Source organism: Pristis pectinata, chromosome 12 (assembly GCF_009764475.1).
Source record: "Pristis pectinata isolate sPriPec2 chromosome 12, sPriPec2.1.pri, whole genome shotgun sequence".
Classification (NCBI taxonomy): domain Eukaryota; kingdom Metazoa; phylum Chordata; class Chondrichthyes; order Rhinopristiformes; family Pristidae; genus Pristis; species Pristis pectinata.
In genome coordinates this window covers 7613167-7639424 of record NC_067416.1, presented here as the reverse complement: position 1 = coordinate 7639424, position 26258 = coordinate 7613167, and the positions used below count along the sequence as shown (strand labels likewise).

The following is a 26258-nucleotide window of genomic DNA, read 5'->3' as shown; positions in this document are numbered from 1 at the left end:
TGCATTTGTACAGCAAGTTTTGCATTTTTTCAGAGTGTTGTAAACTTGTTTTGCAGCCATGCAAGTGCTTTTGAAGCCTGACAGAGTTCCCACTTCACCAAACGGTTGCCCCGGCCAACATTCATCCCAAACCCTGCACTAAAGATAGATTAGCCTTGTAAATTCTTCCGATATCTTAACACCAATGCAACTGTGACCATGCCTCAAAAAAAATTGAACATGAGCATGCTTTGAATCCACTGTTATATAAATGCAAGGTTATGCATTTGTTAAAATGTTATGCATTGAATCATTTGTAAAGCACTTCACATTCTTAATTAAAACTCTTTCAGCCTCTCCTTTATATTGGGTGCATTTGTCTTCACCTCACTGACACAAGAAACAATCACAGGTCTTTTTGAACAGTTTTATTAACATTTTCCAGTCCAGTGGCATCACCTGGCAGCACAGTTCGCAATACTTCTGCATGGTAAAACATTGGATGATAATGTAGTAAAAGCTACAGTCGGAATGGACCTATTAAAATTGTTTACCATCATACGGGGACCTAGATCTACAGCAGCCATGTCAAACTAATGCCAGTGGTCTTCAGTCAATTTTGGTCACTTGCCAAGACATATGTGCTTAGGTAAAAAAAAATTAAACAATCATCTACCATTCAAATAAATGCCATATAATAAAAGGAAGTTTTACTGTATTTACTCTGAGCAGAACCTGTCAGTAGCATTCAGCCGTTCCCTTCTTTGCCGTCAACATTAACAACTGCACATTTAAAATAAAAATGACTGGCACTTACAACGTCATGGATTACTGCTCCACTGTGGATACAAGTGGCAAAACAGTTTCAAGGCTTAAACTCTTCATAAAATTAAACACTATTTTGTTTCTTACATGCTGAACATTATGAGTGTTTTCAACAGGAAGGCGCTCCGGCATAGGTTTGAATTTAGTTCCTGATTCTGAAAAAACATCAATTGCAATATCCCATTCAGCCCCATGCTTTGCCCTCCCCTTCCACCACCCAATCCCCAGAAGCAACTGTGGTGGCAAATAAATACTTAAAACAAGTGCAGGCGGAACCACCGTTTGTGTTCCTTCCCTTGTACCATTAGCTTGCAAACCAGAGTGACGTGGAAAATAACTGCGGTGGCAATCTGAATGAACTGAGCAACACTTGTTCGTGATCAGCTTTAAGTCGCATTGCATTTACTTCTTGCCTATTAATGACAACATTTCTTGCATGTGGCAACCAGTGTTTGATGTTGGAATTCGTGACCTGGCTTGTCCTAATACATTTACAGAAGAATAACTTAAATTATATTACATGCCACACAACTTTAACAGGCGGGTTTTTTTTCCCCCCTACTGGATTTTTCCTGCTGGTTCATTCTCTTCATGAACACTTGATTAAATAGCACAAAATGCTTGTAGCCGGCAGGGGTAAATACCTCATCTAGTGGGCACACAAGCAATATGTTAGTGTTATGGGAGACAGACAGAAAGCACTGGGATATATATATATAATTTTCATACAGAGCTATGCTGATATACTTTTTTTTTAAAAAATTCAGGGACATCAGGGCGTGCAATTTGTCTACGCACTATAGGTTACAAATCCTTTACCAGTCTCAAAAGCAATAGAAACTAAAGCCTGTTAAAAATTCCCACTCAAACCACACTTTCACACGTCGGACTCTGCAGCTTTCATTTCCCTCATCATTTGTTCTATACTCTCATCAAAGCTTCCAACAAAATTAAGACAGTGGATGTGGCCAAATACACCTGGCATATTTTAGTGTAATAGGCTGGACAATGTATTAGCTGTGAATGACAGTACAAGTGGAAAGGCGAAAGCAAAAAGAGTGGAAAAGGGGAAATAGAAAACAATTAAAATGACTAAAACTCTTATTTTGATCACATGCGTCCCAAAACCCAGTCTTTTTTTTTAAATCTCCTCTGTGTTCTCATGTACACACATTCACCTTCTCACAGGCATACACCATACCCAGACAAGCAAGGTTACATCATAGTGAGTTTATGTCTGGACAGACTCTGCCAAGTACTTTAGAACGTCTTCCTGTGGATCGCTCTGGCCCCATCTTCCTCATACTCCTTTTTCGACACCCACATTTTCTTAAACGTGTCAAGTGATGCCAGAATAGAACCACTGAAAACAATCAAAACATTGAAAGAACACATTAACACAAATGTATTCTTGACTGTGTATTGATTAATCATTTCATTGTATTACCAATTTTTTTTTTTTTACAGTAGGATTTGTGTGCTCTATTTTTAATTGCCGATTATAATTAAAAACATTCGCTTGCATCTCTACCATCACAACATGCTCCTCATAAAACACTAGTTCCTCCTTCCTTGCAAATTGTCATTCTGCCTGCAGTTTTTTTCCTCTCCAAGGCTGTACTGTTGCCCAAATCTATGCCCACCTTTCACATGTTGAACCCCTCCTGTCAGATTACCACCCTGCACAGCAATAGAACAGCCAGTACCAAAGCCATGAATGACATCCTGTGACCGGACCAAATTATCCCTCAATTATTTTTGATCCACCTACCTCCCTCAACACTGTTGAGGAGACCTGGTCAGGGCTGGTGAGACTGCATTCTCCCAATTCCATTCTTATCAATACATGCACACACTCATTCGCTCCAAGGATCAGTTCTACTCCCCAAAATCAGATTTATTATCACTGACATAAATGACATGAAGTTTGTTGTTTTGTGGCAGCAGTACAGTGCGAGGACATAAATTACAAAAACAAATTGTCCAAAAAGGAACAACGAGGTAGTGTTCCTGGGTTCATGGGCCATTCAGAAATCTGATTGCGGAGGGGAAGAAGTGATTTCTGAATCGTCGAGTGTGGATCTTCAGGCTCCTGTATCTCCTCCCCAATGGTAGTACATGTTAAAAAGGTGCTATACAAATACCTGGCTGTTACTGTAATACCAGAGATGTGCACATTTAAATGCTGATTGGTTTATGCAGATTGAGTTAGAATTGACAAATCATATTCTAAATTTGCTCAAAATGTGAGTTGCATAGGCTAAATCAAAGAAAGCTGCAATCTTGTGTTTTCCATTTTTACTTTGAACTTTCTACTCTTGCATTATTTATGCCATTGTATTTTTAAAACATCCCTGTTCCCTGTGGTTATCAAGCTCTCTCATTCTGCCTGTACTGGCCAATCCCCCACCCTATTATCTCAGCTACCATAATCACTCAGCTTGTTTAGCCTCTGTGCCTGCCTGCACCAGGTACATCGACCATTAGATTTCTCTGTGCAGCCTATCCCCTGTAAACACACAGAAGCAAAGTCAACGGAGACCCATGTACTAAATGAGCATCTATAGCCCCTCTGTTGCTCAGGTACACAGATCAGAGCAGGGCGAGGGTTCCTGAAACTGTTGGGTCAGCAAGCAGTCTCTGCTTAGAACCAGAGAACACTACAGCAAACAGGCCATTCAGTCCTTCTAGTCTGTGCTGAAACTTTATTCCGTAGTCCCATTGACCTGCACCCAGTCCATAACCCTCCAGACCTCTCCCGTCCATGTACCTATCCAATTTATTCTTAAGCTTAACAGTGAGCCCGCATTTACCACGTCAGATGGCAGCTCGTTCCACACTCCCACCACTCTGAGTGAAGAAGTTCCCCCTAAACCTTTCCCCTTTCACCCTAAAGCCATGTCCTCTCGTACATATCTGCTTGGTGAAAGAAGTGGATAGAAACCAAGTAAACTGGTTCCAGGAGAAAGTGTTATGACATTTAAAGCTTTTACCCACTGCATCTAATATTTCATGTTCCCCTATTGCTTCAGGTTGATATTTAAAATGGAGACTAAACCAGAGGCACTTAGCCTCATTATGATCCGTAAGTGACCAAGGCTTCCTACAGGGAGCATGTGGTCACCCATCCCACTGCTCCATCTCCATTAAACTGGGCGGACAGGATGGGGAGGGGAAAGTGGACTCGGTTTAAAGATTTTTCTTAAAAACTATTTTACAATCCTCCTAACCCAACCTGTATTTGGGATTTAAAATTACACGTCAACTCTCATTAAATCAGCTAAAACGCTGCCTGTTGTCTTTAGAGCGTATATAAAAACCAGTGAAGCATTTGATAGCTCTGCTTATAGTGCACCTAATGACAAGCTAAAATATATTTTGAGATTATTTCCTTTTATCATCACAGAACTAAACAAGAGCATGACAGCACATCTGAAAATCAGTGAAGGCAGTGAAGGAAATGGTTATCACGTGTCGGGAGAATCCACATGATCTTCTCCCACAAATCAGCCAACATGTTCTGATACTGTTAAACATCAGTGTGATTAAAAAGATGGCCAACAGCCTTTACTGTTCACAAGGCAACACAGTGAACCATGCGTTCGCACCAGGGACATTACCAAGCCATACTTTGCCCATTTTAAGCAGGGACAGTGGATGTCATGATCTACCAACGGGTACATACCCTATCCATGTGGAGTATAGTCTCTCCTGAGGAGCAGAAATCTATAATAAAAAACATACACAAAGGATAAACCATTTCATTGTACTGCAATGCCTACACATCTACAAGAAGGGACTATGTCTTTTACCTCTCCAAAACATATTTATAATCATTTGCAGTAAACTACTCTATCAATCTTCAATATGGTATCAGGAAACTTCCTTGCCACTTATGTTTCCACTGGATGTTATAACACTCTGGAAATGAAATGCTTAAAAACCTTTTCCTAATTTGATTATTGCAAATAAAGTAATTTCTATTTTGGTACTTAATCTGAAGGGGGAACATTTGGGTTTGTTGCCACCCCCCCCCCCCCCCCCCACCAACTTGAGTCCATAAATGGGCAGTTGGAGTGATATACAGTCCACTGCAGCACAATACGTGGATAACATGCTGGAGAATCCATGTTCAACCTCTGCAGTGCCACCAACAACAACATGAATTCAATTAAAACTGTACACATCAGCCTGTCTAACTGAGGTGCAACCAGCTCCAGGGGCTGAAGGCACCATTCCTGTTCTCATGTTCAGGAAAATTCAGGGAGGAGGGAAGCAGAGGAAGAAAACATGCATGTGCATGCACATGGGGGAAGAGAGGGCATACATGCAGAGGCATTGCACGTCATAACATGTTGCACATCCTTAATTGAGAATGAAAGGTCTTTATTCCAAAATAAAGAGGAAGGCTTTGAACTGGCACGGGGCAAGATCTGATCGGTCTTCTGTTTTCAGTCCAAGTGTTATGCACAAGGAATGTCTTTGAATGGCGGTGTGTAATGAAAGTTAAGGGAATAAATCAGAGATGGAAAGGATCATGAAATATTGTACAAAGAGATAATGGTTAATTAAGACTAATCTTCAAAAGGGTTAGTTCACAAAATCTCATGAAGCAGTCATAAACTACTACAATTGTTTACTAAAGTAAACTTATCAAGAAGATTCAAGTTATGGGGTCATATCGGTGACACGGACCTTAGATGTGGGCAAAATATATTGTACTCAGCAGTATGGATTTCGACAGGTCTTCATGGGGAATGTATAAAAAGGAAGCAAGAGCTAATCTGTGTGTGGTTGGGCTGTTCACTTCATGCCTAGGATTAATAAAGGCTGAGCCATAGACTCCATTCACCAGTTTCTTGAGCTCACCAGAGACAGAGTGCAGTACTAACACAAACGGTAACCATACCTTTATTTTTATATCTTTTGGTGCCAATTTCTTTACTTCACTCAGCAGTCTATCACCAAATCCTGCAATTTAACAAAAGATTAAAAATTTAAAAACCAGTTGGCAAGAGGTCAAATGAGGTACAGAGTCTCACAAATCAAACATCAATACATTTTTCAAACATCTGGTGCATCTGTCCAATAACTTATAAATCGAAGATGTGTTGGAAATTTAAAGTGGCAAACTATAGGTACAAATCCAGAAACAACCAAAGGATATCCTAAAGGTCTAAAACAAAAACATGGTCATACATTCATTAATGGAATGTGACTTATTGTCACTCAAATGGAAACCTGCCTTATTTTAATTGTGTGATCAACTCTTAGCTTTGACTCTCAAACAAAAGCTACACATTTGACCTACTAAAAGATCCATTGCTCAGGGCGATGCCACAAATTTCACAAACGTTACCAATCAGCTTGACCTTGCCCAAAACCTGAAGATTGTAACTGATATGAAGAACTTGTAGAACGAAGCTGTATGGATAGAAGGGGGTTTGACACCTTAAAACGTCCCAAAGTGCTTTCCAGTCAACGAAGTGGTTTAAGTTTGGCCTCTACTTCAGTGCAGGACATGCAGCAACTAATATGGACATAGCAAGGTGATAATGACCTGTTAATCTGTCCGAGTGATGTTGGTTATGGGATATATTGGTATTGGTTATTATTGTCACGTGTACTGAGGTACAGTGAAAAACTTGCCTTGCATACCGATCGTAGTCAATTCATTACACAGTGCAGTTACATTGGGTTAGTACAGAGTGCATTGAGGTAGTACAGGTAAAAACAATAACAGTACAGAGCAAAGTGTCACAGCTACAGAGAAAGTACAGTGCAATAAGGTGCAACGTCACAACAAGGAAGATCTTGAGGTCATAGTCTATCTCATTGTATAAGGGAACTGTTCAATAGCCTAATCACAGCGGGGCAGAAGCTGTCCTTACGTCTGGTGGTACGTGCCCTCAGGCTCCTGTATCTTCTACCCGATGGAAGAGGAGAGAAGAGAGAATGTCCCGGGTGGGTGGGGTCTTTGATTATGTTGGCTGCTTCACCAACGTAATCAAAGACCCCACCCACCCAGGTCATTCTCTCTTATGTTATCCAGTCTCTATATATGTTATCCAGGACACTAGGAAAGCTTCCTTGCCTTTTTTATTGCAAACTGTGCTACTGGATCTCTTATTTCTTGGACAGAGACATGTTCTGGAAGAGGGCTCCTCCAGCTGCACTCTCCTGACACCTCGTGAAGGGTCAGACTCCAGAGTCGGGCTCTGAAGGTCAAATTAATTGAAAACGGAAACAGCTGACAACAGACCGCAGTGTCCCAAGGCACATATAAACAAGGAAAATATTCAACCTTCTGATATCCCGCTGTAACCAGAAATGTCAAACACTTTTTGTGGAAGCCTTCAAAAAAATTGTAGGAGGCAAGTAGAAGCTTCCAAGAGATTTTTTGATTTTCTTTTACTGATGAAAACAGAAAATGCAGATGCTGGAAATCTGACAGCAGCTCTGGACCTGAAATGTTAATTGTTTCTTTCCACAGATGCTGCCTGACCTGTTGAGTGTTTCCAGCATTTTGTGTTTTTTATTATTTTTCCCCCATTTCTCTCTTCATGGTCTAACTCAAAAGGACACCCTCAGAACAGCAGGCACTCTCTCATTTTGCTGGAGTCTGCAAAGGGGGGCACTGCATTGTTGTGCAACTGAAGAGCAGTTTTCCAGTTCCACAATATCCCAAAACTACTGTTAAATAGTGAACAAGGCAACTGATGGAACCAAGGGTCTAGCAGCATCTAGTGGAAAGAGTGAGATAATACAGCAATTTTTAATAGATTTATACACGAGAACAACCTTTGTCTGACTTAAGTAGCAGTGCCTAGTTTCACATCATTTCCCTGTATTTGCTACTTTGATGATTATCTCCAAGTTAGATCTGTTATTGTGTAAAAATCTGAGCCATACTTCATAAGCTAACAAATCTCAGTTTCTCCATGTGAATCTGTTCATATTTGACATCTATGCTGGAATATTTACTATTTAATATTTCCTCTCCCACATTATCCATTGTTTGTGCCTCTCAACTCTCCGAAAATAAACACTGCCTTCCCCAAGAACAACTTCATTAATTTTTAGCCAGGGTGACTCTGGGGAATTTAGAAGGGAAGAGAGAAGGGAAAGTGGGCAAGAGGTCACTGGTCTCAGCAGGATTTTCTGTTCATTAAATTTTATTGGAACAACTGATATCAGACATTTAAAAAGGTATACTCTTTCCAACTATTCAAGACCAAACGGTAGATTTTCAGCTCGAGAAAATTACACTAGCCCCTTCTGTAAAGACTTATACTAATTACAAAATATCTTTACATTTTGATCAGATTGCTTTTTTTTTTGCATGGTTTCTGTGAATACATCCAAGGTGTATTCACTCCCAGTAACAACATTCAGAGATAGATGGACGATAACTGTTAATTGCTTATTCCTCTAATTTTTTTAAAATTATAATCATGTTCAAGTTTAATCACAACCACTTGTAGTAAATAAGGTTAGCTAAGTAACAGCCCAACTTTATAATCTGGAAATGAGGGAAACTTCACTAAGTTACAAGAAAGCTTAAAAAGCATCAAAAATAAAGCATGGAGGAGTGAAGACATAACAACCAGGACTTAAAAATAATGATGGGAAGCAACCAAAGGTAAGGTTAAAGAAGTATGCAAACTTAACGTTGTGAGCAACATTTTAAAACTGATGTCAGGAATTAAGTAACTTTATCTGTAAAAACATTTGGAATAATCAGTTACACAATAGAGCCAAAAATATTCACCATGTGGCTGTGTATGTAATGGGGAACCAGTTTAAAGGAGGACGGGCTTCAATGACCAGAACTGCCTGTTCCCTACCCTGGGCTTTGGTGGATGAGTGACAGGCATTTGATGGGATGTATCAGAGCTTTCAGAAGGTACCACATGGAAGAGTAAATGAGAAAATTAAGGTGTAGGCACTTAGGTGAACAGCAGAAAGCAGGACTAATGGTCTCAAAGAGGAGATGAAACTGCATTTTCTTAGAATGGATGAGATGAGTAATAAGGTTCTACTCAGGGGCAGCTTCTTTTCATATTGCATGGAAGTGAGTCTCCTTCAATAAGGAGAACTTTAGTTTAATGAGAGTATTAGGTGGGGTGGAAGAGCTGGGTGTTGAAGCAGATCTACTGATACAGATTCTCAGCACCTTGGACGTGCTGAAGCAAGTTTCCTTTAATCAGCAATGAAGCTGGCCAAACATGTATGCCCATATGTGCACTAAGTAAACCCAGTGGATGCCACTGTGCATTTTCAGATGCTTCCCTGCATTTTTGCATCAGATGCACAGGGGAAAAATGCAGACTACGAGATCTACATAAAGTCCCCAATTATTTTTTCATGGAAATTCAATCATGTAGTGCACATAAATACTGTGCTACACAATGGAATTTCTATACTAATGCCCCAATCCAGTAGACAATGCCTCCCAAGAACCAGAGATTAATTTTTGCTGCAGCTTTTAAACATATTTGTAAGTTTTCAATCATCATTCTGTCATGGATTGGGAAAACATGCAGCAATACTTTTATTTCCATTTCATATGCTTTCTTGCCCCTGGCTTTGATAGAAACCATTTAAATGTGAGCCTATTTCACTCAGAGCAAGTACATGGATTTTACAGCAGAAATTAGGGATCGGCATTCACCGTTATGGGTGAATTTCAGCATCAACGGCATCTTTCAGCATCCACACCGCTGTGGTTAGATGTGGAAATCAGAAAGAAGCTACCCAAGTTACACTTCTCTTCCAGAAACCATGCTAAGGCATTAGCTCACTGAGACTCTGCAATGAAAGAAAAGGATGCAAATTTGCAGTACTTGCTAAATACCCCAGAAAAAAATGAGGTTGTTTGCCAAAAGGTAATCAAACTTACAGATCGTCCCCAGGTTAACAACACCTGACTTATGGACAAGCCGTACACACGGACAAGTGTTTGGGAGACCGGCGGGATGGATTTGCCGGCTGCTGCGGGGCTGCAGGCATCTTCCGCCAGGTGAGAACGGGCCATTTCTACATACCTGCTCTCCCACCCAAATCACAACAATCAGGCTGGGTGGAGCCCAGCCGAGAGCACTGCAGAGTCAGTGAGGCCGGCTGGCGGCCTCTCTTCCCATGCCTGCTCGCTCTCCCGTCACAGCCGTTTTTGTTCATTTCTGACTTATAGACAGTTCTCAGGAGTGGAACCCCAGAGACTGCCTGTGTACTATAATGAAAGTCTGAATTACCCTCACTCTCTCCAGCACTGAAAATCAACTTTCACTTGACTGGAGTCTCAGTCAGATTTTAATTACTGTTCAAATTAAAAAGTAATCTTTTTTGCATTATTTCTTATATCTTTATTCTTAGACTCATAGTCCTACAGCACAGAAACAGGCCCTTTGGCTGACTATGTCTGTGCCAAACATAAAGGACAAATCTATATTAATTCCATTTACCAGCACCAGGTCAGGAGCCTCCTATATCGTAGCAATTCAAGTGCTCATCTAGATGCTTCTTACCCACCCCCACCACCACCACCACCTCAGGAAGCACATTCCAGATTACAACCACTCTCTGGGTGAAAAAGAAACTTTTTCAAATTTCTTCTAACCCTCTTACACCTCACCTTAAAACTATGCCCTCTCATTTTAGGCATCTCTGCCATGGACTAAGGTTTCTTGCCATCTACCCTTTCTATGCCTCCGCAAGTGCAATAATTGGCAACATCATTTGCTCAAATATTGTGTCTGGGACAATAAAGGAATGAAAGGACAAAAGAACATGGATGTGGATAATGAAGCATGAATGATGACACAAACACAACAAATGAGCTTTAAAAAAAAGGTGAATCCCCTTCTTTTTCAGAAAATCTTGTAAATATTCTGGTTGGAGCAAAAGATGGTAGAGTAGAGAAAGGTACAGTATTGGCAAAATCAAACACCTACTTCTTCATCCTCTCTCCAAACAAATGCTTTAACATATGCCTGAGGATTTAATTTGAAGCTGAAATGATAATGTGCTTAGATGATCAGTTATTGGTTTTAACATTGGTAAGAACCAATGCCTGCAGGCATTGAACATGTTTATATTTTCCTCTGTATGTCTGCACAACTTTGTTTCCTTCCAGGCAAGAAAGAACTTATAGCTTGTACTAACACAATTTTTTTTTTGCTGTGCTGTCACCTGAGGCAGCATAACTGAGACAAAAGAAAATCTAAATGAACCTGCTGAAAGAACCAAAGAAAACCAGATGTAGGGAGCACTTTATATAATGATCACACCTGACTTATTTTTTTTAAATGTTGCTCTGGTTGCAATACACAGGTATTGGAGTGCAACATCCAAATCTCTGGGTGTGGTATATCACACGGTGGGCCCCGATTTTATATATGCTGCTGTGAGAATTTTTCTTACATCACGACCGCTAGGATAGCCTGTTAGCTAACAGACACTCCCAAGAGCAAGAGCAGCAACAAACCCATATCAAAAATCAGCAAGATCACAAATGGAGCCTCAGACACAAATCAGCAAGTCTTCTGAGGGCCACAAGTGGCACCTAGCCTTCCCCCCACGTTGTCATGAACTGTTGCTTGTTTACTTGGACTTTGCCTGCAGACTTTTAAAGTTTCTACTCAAAGCTTCTACAAAATTTTCATTTCCACTGTTACAACACAGTGTTGTATACACAATTACTGCGAGGTAGAGATCGTCCTTCCCTGGAGAACAGTTCGGCACCTGCCATGCAGCTGAGACTGAGAACTTGCCAAAAGGGAAAGATGGACCTCTATTCAATAGTGTCTGAATGCTAGAACTCCCCATTGCTGCAAGTTGTGCGCCCATCAGTGAATCTTATACAGTATAAAAATTTATTCTGCATTTTTTTTTTAAAAAAAGAGCTTTCCAAATGAATGCAGAACTTAAAGCCTACAAATGACAGTGAGATCTTGCAGTATTTTAAGTTAAGCAGAGGGGAAGAAGAATGGTTGTAACATCACTATGGATTATTTTGCTACAAGGTTAACACAGAGCTAAGACAGAGACAACCCAATTCAACAACATACCTTTGAATAAAGTTGATCCTCCTGACAAAACTATGTTAGAGAAAAGCGTTCGCCTCAAGTCCATGTCAGATTTCTGGATTGCAAACACCAAGACTTCATGGATTCCTTCGCACTCCTCACCGATCAGGTCGGGCCGAAACAGAAGCTCCGGAGCACGGAAGCGCGCAGGACCTATCTGCAAAGAAATATCTGCTAACATTTTGGGCATAAACAGGACACCACCAGAATAAACATGAAGTAGTTCTCTAGACATTGACTCTGGTCAGAATGCTGTTAGTTATGTCTCTATATCTGAGACATAAATGTTTCCAGGAACTGATTATATTGGTAGAAATGCATTCATTGATTACATATGGAAAGATTTAAAGCAAACTATTCTTGACAGAAACCAATAACCTAGCCAGAAAGCCTATACGAATGTAAACTTCATATGTAAATGCTGCATGGTGCTTAATTACATAAGCAATGTAGATAATAACCTCTGGGCACTATGATAAATATGTGCAGACCTGAAAAAGCACGGTCTGATACAAGAGCAGTCACATACATTCAGGTAAAATAATTAGTTTGGTGATGGGGAAGGTGAGAGGAGGCAATAAGTTGCCAGTTACATTAAGCATTGAAAATAAACATGAAGAGGAATCAGATTGCTTGGTAGTTGTACAACATTTAAGTATTTCATTGATACCATGATTCTAACAGTATGGTCACAATTCCTCCACTTCCAAAGGGCTCAGGGAAGAGCTGCTTAATTAAAGAATGCAAGGCAGCCACAAGAATGACACAGAAGGTCCTTGTGTCTCATCTATTCAAAACAAAATACAATCTCTGTTGCAACATCCAACTGCCTTCGTTTAAATTATTCCCAGATATCTGCATCCATAATCCATCCTAGGGATGTATTATTCTGCCAGGATGAACCAGTGCTTCTTGTTCTGTTATGATTTAACTTCAGCAAACAAGATTAGCAATCATGTGTTGAAAATGGTGCCTTACTTCAATTGTGCTTCCATCAGGCAGAATATACTGAGCTTTCTCTGTCTCTAGAGTCTCATCTTTTTGTGGATTTATTGACAGATAACAGGCACGCTGTGAATCAGAAAAGATACATTTGCCGGTCATTTCCCAGAAAGATCAAATGCACATTCACAGTTAAAGCAACAGTTTTAAACATTAGTTCTCAAAGAAAGAACAATAAAATGATGAGATATTCTTTAACATGTTAATTCAGGATACACAATAAGGAAATTAACCAAATAGCTAACTGGCTTCTTTTTCTGAACTGACGTTATCTCTTAACCATGCATTTGCAAATCAGAGGCTAAGTTTGTTATTATTTGCTCATGTTACATTAAAGAGTCATTACTAATTTTAAAGACAATAAAACACGTAACAATTATTCTTTAAATTATGAGAATATATTCCCAGCACTTCATTCAAAGTCACAGTAAACACAGCATTCATCTTGGCAATAAAATGAAACAAATTTATGCATATAATAAAAATGTAATTTTTTACCTCTTTGATCGTTTTCACAATCTCAAACTCTGATGATGTATGAAAATCATATCCTTCTTTTCTAAGGAAAAGGCGTAAATAGCGAGACACATCACGTCCAGCAATGTCAATCCTCATGATGGAATGTGGCATTGCAAATCCTTCATAGATAGGAACTGCATGTGTGACTCCATCACCTGAATCTAACACCACGCCTGTAGTTCTACCTGTGGCATACCTTCACAAAAGTAAAGAAGGAAAACACATTGGCAAGAAGAAAGATAAGCTGATGAAGTACTTGAACAAATTAACTTCTGGGAGTGAATTTTATTTCCATTTTTGGCACCCTTCAATAAACATAATTTGAAATAGTAAGATCACCTTCTGCCCTTCCCCTGCCTGGGTTAGCTACTTGAGTAGATTCAGATAAAACTTGATTAAATTTTGCCAGTTCTCTTTTTTTTTTGACTGCATATTTCTACCCTAGGAACTCAAAATGATTGCTAAACTGAACGGGACCCAATGGGAAGCCTTCCACTTTCTTGGTAGAACTTTAGTCAAGTGAAGAACGAAAATGTTTCATGCTGGTGAATGCCAACTTGGTTCAGTCAGGAAGTGCTCTCTTCTGGGCAAGAAAATTGCAACTTCAAACCCCATTAGGTATTGAGCATTTAATATAGGTCAATGATACAGTGACGGTATATCATCTTTTGAGGTCCTAAATCCCTGAATGAACTCAGAATTAAATGGTCAGTATCTAAGTTATTACAGGATGTGGAGCAATGGCAGGAATACAGCAGGTCAATCACCAACTCACTAATCAAGTTTGAGAAGTCAAGTGGCTGACTCCAGCTCCTTGAAGATCAGATGGGCCACAATAATCGAGGACTGGGTCAAGCCGAGCACAGTTTACCTACTGAGTCAGTGAGGCCGGCTGGCAGCCAGTCTGACCACGTCTGCTTGCTCGCCTGTCACTGCCCTTCCTGCGATTGTCTCCCACACACCGTTTCTGTTCATTTCAGACTTACAAACAGTCCAGGTTATGAACAGTCCTCGGGAAGGGAATCCTATCGTAACCTGGAGACAGCCCGAACTTTACCTACCCCCATCTTAGTCTTTTAGTCCACTAAATCATCAGTGCCCAAGGTAAAATTTTGGCATTCAGTACATGATAAATGAATGCTTGAATAATATTTTACTCTTTAGCTCATTTTAAAAAAAGAATACTTTTCTGACAATCTGAAATTGACATATTGCAGAACTAATAAAATTTAAAGCTCAATAATTCAAATACAGATAGATTCTAAAAAAAATTAACTGAACTTTTTAAAATTATGAAAGGCATAGACAGAGTAGATGGTCAGAATGTTTCCCTCCCCATCCCCCCTAAGGTGGAAATGTCAGGTACTAAACAGCATAGGTTTAAGGTGAGGGGGGGAGATTAAGGGAGACAATTTTTTTAAAAAAAATTAACATGGAGGGTGGAGGAGCCTGGAACGAGCTGCCAGGGGAAGTGGCAGAAGCAAATACGATAGCAACGTTTAAGTTGCATTTAGACAGACACACGAACAGGCAGGGAATGGAAGGATACAGACCTTGTGAAGGTAGATGTGTCTAGTCTAGATTGGCATCAGGGGCTGAAGGGCCTCTTCCCATGCTGTACCATTCTATGTTCTAAACTGCAATGGAGTTTAATTAAACAAAAACTAATGCAAAGGACAGCAAAGCCAAGGTTCAATCTGCTTTCAGCATTAAGTTGGTTTATCTGAGCTACGGTGACAAAACAGATGGCATCATTAGTTTATAGAGGTGTGGGGAAGCACATCAGCTTACCCCAACCTCAAATGAATAATGTACAAGAAACAAGCATAAATTAAGACATGATTGTGGTGTACAAGAGGAAAGGATGACGAGTGTGCCACTGCCCAACAGCAGGTGAGAGGGAATGAATAAAAGTGGCCATATGATGCGATACAGAAGGCAAAAACCTTTATGGCTGTATTTTAATAATTAGTATATTTCTGAATATAAAATACTAACAGACTAAGTACAGCCTGCATCGAGATGAACAAAGCAGGCACGTTGAAAGTCTCGAAGAAAACCTCAGCAGCGCGCTCACGGTTTTTTCTTGGATTCAAAGGAGCTTCTGTGAGGAGTACAGGATGCTAGGAAAGATTTAATGCAAAGTACATGTCATTGTCTTTTCAATTAAAAAGATTTTCACATGCTCTACAAATATAGTACAAATTAAATTGCTAAAATAAAGAGCTGTTTGATGATTCTGTTAAAAATTGATGTAACATTTTATTCAAGTCCAATTTACTTTCTAAATACTTTTCGTAGGGAAAACAAAAATTCCACTCTGCAAATGATTACTCTTGCAGTCAAAATACATTCACCCTGCTAACTATGTCAAGCTGGTCAAGTTACTTTTTAAAGACATTGAACAATTACAAAAGGAACACCAAGGTGGTGTGACTTGCACAGGAAGTACAAGACATTTGTACTACCAAGCAGAAAGTTACACTGCAGGTGGGGGAAAAGTATTTTTTGGCAGTTTTGAGCAGGAGATATTTTAGTGTAGGTTTAACATACAAGTAAGTGATTAAATAACATTCCAATTTAGCTAATTATTAAAGGGACCAACTAATTGGCATTCTTCTCTTTGTATCTGATTCTCCACATAGTAAGTTTAACAGCACACATACTTCCAGCCAAAAGACTACATGTTACCCTGAAGGAGGACTATGAAAATAAAACACTCCAGATTCATGAAAAGACTCTTTGAAGAACGCAGCTGATTGCATTAGTTGGGCAAGTGCATTTGCTAGGTGGGGAAATTTAAACAAAAGGGCAAAGACCGCAAATATACAAGGAACATGTATAACAAAGTGGGACAGATACAGGACACACAAAGGGTGATATATATTAGATACGCCTTCCAATTCTTATCCAGCAAAATCCACTGGAATACATGTGACTGTGGAAGCACAGTGTTGAATATGATGCACTCAAAGCTGCCAACACTTATTGTTCTCATATGAACCATGACTACTTGGCTTAGGTGCCAAAAGCCAACCGGCAATAATGGAATCTTTTCCAAGCAAGGTTAAAAACTTCAAGGAAGTAATGAAAAAAGTGTCAAGATAAAAGTAAAAGTTGTGCTAGTCCTCAGGAGAAAAACCACCCAAGAGTAATATATTTGTGTTTATATGCAAAACTCATTGAGCTTTGAAAAGATAGACAAGCCACACAGAGATTATCATCATTTTAATCTGATGTGATGCTATTTATCCAGCCAAACATTTATAACTTTCAACATCTTTGGCATGTTAAGAACTCAAATTAAAATTATGTACATTGCAAGCAACATTTGCAAGCATCATTAAAAGATTCAGAACAAACTAGCTTATCCCCACCCCCCGAATTAGATAAGAACTATGACGACTGCACAACCATCCTAAGAGAATATTCACCTCACCTCTTCAGAGAAAGTCTGGAGTTGGTCTTTGGAATACACATACTGCCAGATCCGTTCCATATCATTCCAGTCTTTTACAATTCCATGTTCCATTGGATACCTGATGGTCAAGAGGCCCCTATGTTCCTATTCAATCACAGAAGTTAAATAAAAAATATCATTTTCTATGTTGACAATATTTAAACTGGAATGGTATGAGAAAATAATGACTGTGGTTCCAGTTTGTCACCTCCTAATTGTTTTCTCCAAATGTTTTAAAGCATCTCCAAAGTTCATTTTAACAAGGTTCTCTCCAACTCCACTTTCACTCTTCATGCACAGCCTTGAGTAAAATTTCTTTTTCCTTCATGCATCTATCTAACCTGCTCATAGGTAGTGATATCTAAAGTCGGAAATACTACTGCACGTTCAACAGGAGTGGAGAAAGGCGAGGAGCTCAGGGAATGGAGATCGTGGAGGAAGCATGTTGAGTAGTGGACTGGAGTTGAGGGCAAAGAGATTTATGAGGACTCAGGACATCAGCAAGGCAGTGTTGTGGGAGCATTAGGAACCACCAACAATGCAAAGGATGCAGAAAGAACCTATATGGAGGAAAATTAATAACTCAAACTTCTTAGCATTGTCCCAGCTACAGATAGACTGCTTAACCAAACTAAAGCAGTTAAACCTCCAGTTAAGACCTTTGGTATTCAGAGATAAAGGTTCCACTCGTACGTGCAGAATTTCATGCAAGTGATATTGATGAAACATTTTATGCCATTTGATACTACTGTGCACACTCAGTATCATCGCACACAGCAAGGACCCAGATCAAGTATCCGTAAGTGCTCCCTCACCATGTAAAATACCCAGTTTTGCTTACTCCTAAGCCAGAGCGCCTTTGATCACCAAATCTTCCAGACTGCAATGTGGAGCTTCAAATCTACTCTTCCTCCCACTCCACACACACGAATCGTTTATCCTGCTTCCTGATCTATATCTCTTCTATTTAATCTTATTGGTGCTCTGCTGTTCTAGACCACTGTTAGACAGAATATCGAATCAGTATTATCAAATTATTGTAATTCCCTTTTCTTTAAGGGACTTCATGAGGGAATGCTTACTGCTGACACAGAATAAGAAGCGTATTCCTTGACACAGGCAGAGCACTTCAGAAAAGCAGAGCACTCAATCAAAGTTGCAGCAAAATGAAATAAATTAAATAGAAGTACCTCGGCTTTTGGTCCAATGAAAATATCTCCCTCCAGGGCACCAGCCATAACACGTACATGCTTAGGCCTTCCCACACTATGCAAGAAATGTTTCAAAAATAACTTCAATTAAAAAAATGCTTTGTTTTTTTTTACCTTTGTGATCTTACAGTAATACGGATAAAGCAGTATCACAGACTCACTGATTACACAAAAGATCATGAGCTCTGTTGCAAATTCTGCTATGTACGACATTTCATACCATCATACATAGCTGAATTTTACACAACTTGTAATCAATTTGCATTGCAAATATCTTTTTAAGAATCTGTTACTATTTAAAGAGCATCAACAATACATCACTCCTCGCCACCAACATTCCTATTGGCTTTGCGAGCTGGGACTGCCATCCAAGGGAAAGCTGGCATTTAACAGGTGCTTAATTTCTCCACTCAAGAAGCAGAGCAAAGCAAAGCAAAAGCCAATGGCTACTGCTGAGGAGGCTACATTTACCAAAGAGTTTTATCCACATGCAAGCAAAATTGTTTTACTAGGAGGAAAACCTGAAAGACACAATTTGCAAATAACCAACCATTAACTCCAGACAGCTAAGATAAAAGTTCTGGTCACATATACAGTATATATCACCTAAAAAACAAAGGCAAATATCCAATCACAGCAAAAGTTAATGGTGCAATACTTAATCAATATTTAGTAACATGTCCGTGGAAATGGGATTACTACTTAAGAATGTATTCACTAATTCACCAATTATGTCCAATATGTACTTACCATATTAAAACCTTACTTTTTATTTAAAACTAATACAACGTAGGAGAAAAAAAAGTAATATGGCACTAAGCTTTTCACTATTCTTGCTGATGGACCAGGATTTAGTTTTAAACAGCATATCAGTAACTTCTACGATATACTAGGACTTTCATTGTGTAACATTTTGCCTTGTGGTTGAAGTCCAAAAAGTAATTCGCAATGAGGGGGAAAACATCCTCTCAATTACTTTCATGATATTGAAAGTATCGACTGAAATGGTGTTGGAAACAGGTTCAATAATAACTTTCAAATGGACATTGAACAGACACCCCAAGAGGTAAAAGTTGCAGTTTTATAGGGCAAGGGACTAACTGCTCTTTGGAAAATGGGAGCATTGAATCCTCTATGCTTTATTAGTCTACAATAACATTAACTTGCATTTATATATCACCTTTAAAATACCACCATCTCCCTAGAGCACTATCAAACAAGATTTGGCACCGAACACACAAGGGGTTAAAAGGATATACAATCAAAAGCTTGGTCAACACCACAGATTTTGAGCAAGAGTTTCTTAAGACAGCAGAGAGGTCTAGCAATCAAATTCCAAAGCTCTGATCTTTGGCAAGTAAAAGCACAGCTCTCAATACTACAGTGATCAAATATGGAACTGACTAGGAGGCCAAAATAGAGCTGCAGTAAATTGCTGAGAAAAGGTAAAGTGAGGTACAGTGATTTGGAGACACAAATCAAATCACTACTTGATCAGGAGCCAATGTACATCAAGTAAGATGGTGATGAGCGAACAGATCAGCAGAGTTTTGAATGATTTCATGCATCAAGAATAGGATGCCAGCCAGGTGCACATTGTTCAGCCATATGGCACAAACATGCATTCCTACACTTATCCTGGAGATTAATATAACACCAAGGTTCTATAAATATAACAGCTTGGTTCAGCCTCAAGACAATTGCCCAGTTGATTCAATCTTCCTTTAGCTTGAGGAACTTCTGTTCATTGAGTGTTGCACATTGGGATTAAGGGTGGGTAGGGTGGAGAACTAGATGTTCTCAGCAGATACATGGAAATAAGCACTATAATTTCAAATGATGTAGATGAGAAGTAGGTACAAGCCAAGAAGACCCTAGAGGTAAGCAAAGGTGTTGATTCGATAAATCAGTGATGTGGAAGAGCTGCTGAGGAGGAGAGCTTCCACCTCGTATCTACCAACAGCACACAGCGCCTCCCCTTTAGGAGGGGCTGCTCAGAATTTGCAAGGTGAACTCCAGCAAAACAACATAAATGCCCCCAAACCCAGTGCCTGGAAGGAAATTGTAGCACACACGTTTATGAGCTGTTGTTAATTAGAATACAATGCAAGTTATTGATGATAGATCAGTTAGATAGATCTGCATCTTTACATTAAAAATGTAAAGTTTCTAGCATCAAATTCTCATCCAGAAGTTCCAGCTCTCTCCTGTCTATTCCCAGTAATTCAAAATGGTTTTTAACTTTTGAAAACTATTAATTAAAAAGTAAGACTCAAGGCTCTGTGGCAAGTTACAAAACTGAATTTCATAATTAAGGCAAATGTATGGAGAAGCTCCAGAGAAAACAAAATTCCATAGCCCAAATACTGCACATCACATTTGTGGTCCAGTTTAACATGAGGCTTTTCTATTTATTCATTCACAAGAATAGGCATTGCTGGTAAGGCCAGTGTTCATTGTTATTCCATAACTGCCTTTGTGGTCGATTAAAGCAGTTATACCGTTGGAGACATACACAGGACTATCCAAGCAAGGATGGAAGATTTTCTTTCCAATATGACAATCAGATTATTTCACAGTTACCATTATTGATATTAGCTTTTTCAAAAAAAATGTATTAACTGAATCATGGTAGGATTTGGATTCATGTCTGAATCATCAATCCATGCTCTGAATTGATAATCCAGAAAATTAACCTCTGAATTCCCAAACCACAAAAGATAAGCATGTCTAAGGCTTGGCCCCAAAATTCGGAGCTGGGACTCATTTCCTTTTATGCAAATCCAAGACCTAACCCATGGGCTTCAGGACCCTCAATCATATAACATATTGGTGCTGACAGTCTTCTCTATGCTAAATAGCATGGCAAAATTGATGCCTCTGGAGAGGCAGTTTCTAATGGCTTTTTCCCCAACAGCTTATCCACTTCCAGGTTCACCCATGAATTCTTAGCCAAGCCAATTTCTGTAGCAGTGACTTAACTGGTTAGATGTTTGAGGATCAGAACCCATCATAAGCACCTTGTGACTCCAATTTCACACCAACTGACTGATCCTGAATATTCTTTGCAATAGACTCGAAAGCCATTCTGTTGTCAGAACTAAGAGCGAGAAATGAAAAAGACAGAACTTTCATTTATATACAATTTTTAACATCTTCATGATGAGACAAAATGAAGAATTATCTTTTAAAATGCATTGATTTCCCAATTTGTGCACAATAATGACCCACAATGAGATAAAGAGTCATTTCCTGCATTATTATGAAGATGTTCAAGGAATACGTGTTGAAATGGTGCCACAGAATCCATTAGGTCTATCTGAACAGATAGTCAGGGGATGTCATCCTTCAGGTAAAGCTTACCGTCGCACCTGGAAGACAGCACTGATCCTGTTATGGGCTAGTTTAGATTACGTGCTCAGTTCTTAGAACGGAGCTTACATCCATGAGCTTTAATTCAAAAGGCAAGAATGATTCTGACGAGCCAATCTGAAACTGCTCACATCCAGGGCACGTATTCTTAAAGGAATAGCAAGTGTGAAGTTAGTGCCAAGAAAAAAATTCTGGATTTTATGTAATTAAGTGATTTTGAATTAAGATTATATATATAAAAAAAAATCTTTGTTTACATGAGATTGCTGCTATTCCATAACGTTGCCAAAGGAGTCAGTCTATGGGCTTGTAGCTTTGAAATTACTGTAATTTATGGGGTTTTTTAAATATATTTTTGCATTTCACAAAATGACTAGCAGGATATGCGCTGTAAGGTATTGAATCTCGGTCAGGATTCAGAAATCCATCAAGGCTTTGTTCTGTTATTAAAAGATCTGGTAAACTAAAAAACCATGACCTATAGGTGCACCAACGCACACTATTATTATTTCATTAACAGCAAATTGAGGCCACATTAAATTCATGGACAATAAAGTCTTTTGAACAAGGACATTCTTTTCGAAGTACTTGTATACTGGGTCACAAATCATTTTCCAATGACAAAAGCCAGAGTAAACATTCAACTATTGTCTAGAGATGGAATGAAAACTCCAATTTCTCTCCAGTTCCACAACCAAGTACAGAGTTAGGTTTTTTCCCTAAAGCATAGAAATTCCCCCAACCAATTTCTCAGCATTACAAGAGTGTTACAGGGTCATTGAAACACAATTTACAAAAGTCACAAACAGCAACAACTTCAATTGTGACATTGAAACAGTCAAGGTTTCCTATGTAATGAATGCCAGTCTAAAACTGACTACTTGTAATCTGGACTACCTACTGCAGGTACCTTAGGGCACTGGAAACATCAGCACAAAATTCTCAAAATCCACTGGAAGAATATCAGTGTCCTGTCCCAAGCCAACATCCTCAGTGTTGGGGCCCTAGTTACATCAAGCAGATCACATCATACACATGCCCAATACCAGACTCCCAAAACAAACACTCAGTTCCAAACTCTGTCACAAAGAGAGATCATCAGGCAAACAGAAGATTCAAGAATGTGGCCATAGCTTCCTTGGTGGTGGGAAGCTGCAGTAACCCCACTGACTACTGGAAGCCTCCAACCTACAATTCACAATGGTATGGAGAACCATGTCACAAGTTCTCTCAGTTCTCACCATGTAGAGCAGCTGGTGCAATCTTTGCAGGCAGTTCAAAATGTGACACACTGCAATGCAAGCAAGACTCTTTCAGTTACTGGAGGTGTTGTTGTTATCTAATGAACAAAGAAATGATAGACAGTGTTTTGGGAGAATGGTCCCCCAGGGATCAGAGCAACTTGAACAGGATGCTGAATAACAGTGCCTTTAGAGGGTGCGGGAATGACGAGATATTCTCGGACTACAACCAAGAGCTCCTGGCAGGAGGTTGCCAGGGAGGTGTCTGTAAGGAGATGAGCTCAGTCTATTAACACCTGCACTTTAGAAAAGCATGCAGGGAGGTATCTTTAAGGAGACAAGCAAGTCTATTAACACCTGCACTTTAGAAAAGCATGCAGGGAGGTATCTTTAAGGAGACAAGCAAGTCTATTAACACCTGCACTTTGGGAAAGCTTGCAATGCAGGCAAATGCTCATGTCCTTTCTGCATGCTTCTGTGGGCTGAAGGAAAAGACCTATTTTATTTGACAATGGACTGTTTGTCAAGCCACTTTGACAATCCATTCTAACCCTGGTTTCATCATTAAATTTCAAGTTACATAATGATCACAATCAGGAATATTGACCAAACCTCTTCCCTTTTTTTAAATAGAGGAACATTGTAGGGGAGTAGTTTTGGTTCCTTGAATCACTGTCGGAGTCCTGAGGCAAGTTTCCTTTCATTATATTAACAGTAACTTGTTACACTATTTAATGAGATGAAAGATACAAAATTAGAATTCCAACATTTCCCACACATGCAACATAGAATCAAAGTCCATAAAGGTAACTTCTAACTGAAGTTCTTTTGTTGTTACCAGATGTACAAAAAATTAATATTAATCTGTGAGAGTCAATCGATGGATTTACAGGCCTTGGCATCAGAAATGGTGGACTGAATGTGAAAAATGTTTCAAGCACAGATTTTGTGCACTGACCATCTCCAACTGCCCCAGCTTCCCTGCTTATTCTATATCATTCACAGAATGCGGGTACAGACTGTTCTTAAAATAGAATTTGCAATAGAAAAGTACTTACTAATTAGGGAAGCAGTACTTTGGAATCTGATCACCTGCAAACCCAGCTTTAACAACTCCAGAACCCTGAAATAAAAAGTATAAACACACATTAAAACAAACATACAACTTCAAGTTTTAAGTGCTCCAGACTCAAAGCCCATAAGTAATGGAAACACTCTTTTCTTCGTAATTCCCAGCGTTGCCTCCAAAAAACATATCAACCAAAAATGGCCTCACCGTTGCAAATTTTGTAAAAGTTGTGACTCAGTCCCAAATGTCTCATCCCATATCCTAAGACTATGACTCCTCACTCGAGACACCCCAGCTAGGGAAAACATTTTCCTTGTATCCAGTCTGCCTAGCCCTGTCAAGAGTTCAGAGACTTCACGAAATTCTCAACAGCGTAGCAAGAACATCAACAGCAACTTCTGGATTTCCATGTATAAATTACACTCTTATAAACTCCAGAATAATTACAACTGCAAAATTCAGCCCGTTACATTTATTTCAAGAAAGAACAATTACAAGCATTGCAAATTATAATAATGAAAATCCAATATAAACCACACGTAGGGAACATTCTGATGTTTATCGTTTGGACACTACCAATGGTAATGATGAGAGGATTTCATGAGAGTTGCACATTATGGACTTTAATTTCCTTTTGAATGCTATTTTTAGTACAGTAATTAACACAGGTTTAACAACAGCACTGAAATAGAACAGGCAAGAGGCGAACACAAATATGTTAACCATTGCACTAAGTATAGGAAATTAATCCCCAAAGGGGAAATTATACTCCAAGGGGATCTAAATGTTGCGGCTTTAGTAGGACTGTCCTTAAACAATACTGCTCACTAGCCAAAAAAAGAGTCATTTAAAAGGAGAAATCAAATCTACAATTAAATTTTGTCACATAGCAAAGTAGTAAACTTTTTGGTTTTGCAGTAAATTATGTTTAAAACTTGATCAATTGTACTGATTTTATAATGACAACTTAAAAGCTATTATTCATGTTCAGATTCTCCTATAGCAGGGCAAACACTAGCACATTTAACAATCATGACATAGACTACAACTATCTTTATAACAAAATCCAGAGTTAAATAGAAAATCCGGGAAGTATTTAGGTCAAGCCGCATCTGGGAAAAGAGTTAATGTTTCAGGGTGATGACCTTATACCAAAGTGAAATCTTGACTTATGTTAATTATTCCAAACTTCAAGTAGTAACAGAATAAAATTACCCATAAGATTTATTTTATTTAAACAAAAAAAATAGGCAGCAGGTATTCTCTTATTCCTCCAAGAGAACCAAATTGCTGATTCATTATATAGTATGTGATTACCAGCTGCTAGCAGGCCCTGGAAACTAAAACCTTCATTCACTCTTCACAGGCAGGTCACCACAGGGCACATCAGAATGCCATGGGAGCATCACCACTGTCAAGTTGATATTGCTTTAACACACATCCACAATTTACCCAGCAACGAGGGGAAGAAGAAACAGCAGTTCTTTCTTCTGACTCAGTGCCCCTGGCTTTGATAAGACAATGTATCAAAAATAAGGGACTAAAACTGGCTGTACATTTAGTGCAGCTCTACAGAACAAAGGGATTCACATGGCACTTTTCTCAATCAGTTCACAGCCAAAAAAATCTTGCAGTCACTACTGTAATGTCTGGATTTATATCAGCCAAATTACATTAACAGCAATATAATTAATGTCTTAGGAATGTTGGTTAAGGAATAAATGACTTGGGACACCTCCCTGCTTTTCTTCAAATAATGCCAACAGATTTTTTTTCTTCCGTTCCAACTGCCCCACCAATGTCAAGAGGAAGATGAGGCTTTGGTTTAACAACACAGAAACAAAAGTATCTCCTAAAGTTCAGCACTCCCTTCTTCTGGATTATGAATTCTCATGTTACTTGTGGGAGCTTGAACCCACAGGAGCAATGCAACCATTTCCAAGCTAAGACTGGCATCTTCACTGTGTATAGATTGAAGCATTTCCATCTCTCCACTCTAGGATTTGAGCAATCTGGACTGTACTTCAGGAAAGCATTGTATTACATTCTTGATGGGAATTAAACTAAGGCCTCATCTATTGTTAATCATATTTATAATATCCCAAGAACGATCAACTTATTCTCTTCAAGTCCCACCCTGCAATCCTCTTCAACCAACAGAATAGAATATAAATCAGCTGATCTTGTGCTGTTTGGACTTCAGTTTTGCATAAATTAGCTGCTCCATTTGCCCAGTTAAGTTATGGTAACTAGGCCTTAAATGAGTTTCTTACAATATTAAGTGCTTTGAAACACCCAACTGCTTCATTAATTCTTTGTCATTAAAAAAATGATCTTGTCTGTGCACCACACAAGCCTTAGGAATAAGGCTTTCAGTTCTTGTTTGACAGGAGCATGCAGCACATTATGGAAACCAGCCTCCCCTCCATGGACTCTGTCTATACTTCTCGCTGCCTCGTTAAAACAGCCAGCATAATCAAAGACTCCACCCAC

At 39.2% G+C, this 26258-nt stretch overlaps 1 protein-coding gene across 1 annotated transcript in view; it reads right to left on the bottom strand.

Moving 5' to 3' along the window:
- Positions 1-392: 392 nt before the first annotated feature.
- The window catches only part of LOC127576887 (alpha-centractin), a 30635-nt gene continuing 4769 nt past the window's right edge, over positions 393-26258 (bottom strand). Inside the window, exons 2-11 of the mRNA XM_052027702.1 lie at positions 23755-23819; positions 18063-18138; positions 16852-16977; positions 15411-15535; positions 13392-13608; positions 12870-12962; positions 11874-12048; positions 5714-5775; positions 4490-4530; positions 393-2167 (exon numbers count right to left, since the gene is read on the bottom strand). Coding sequence (XP_051883662.1) covers positions 2065-2167; positions 4490-4530; positions 5714-5775; positions 11874-12048; positions 12870-12962; positions 13392-13608; positions 15411-15535; positions 16852-16977; positions 18063-18138; positions 23755-23819 — 1083 coding nt within the window. The 3' untranslated portion in view covers positions 393-2064. The remainder of the gene's footprint in view (positions 2168-4489; positions 4531-5713; positions 5776-11873; positions 12049-12869; positions 12963-13391; positions 13609-15410; positions 15536-16851; positions 16978-18062; positions 18139-23754; positions 23820-26258) is intronic.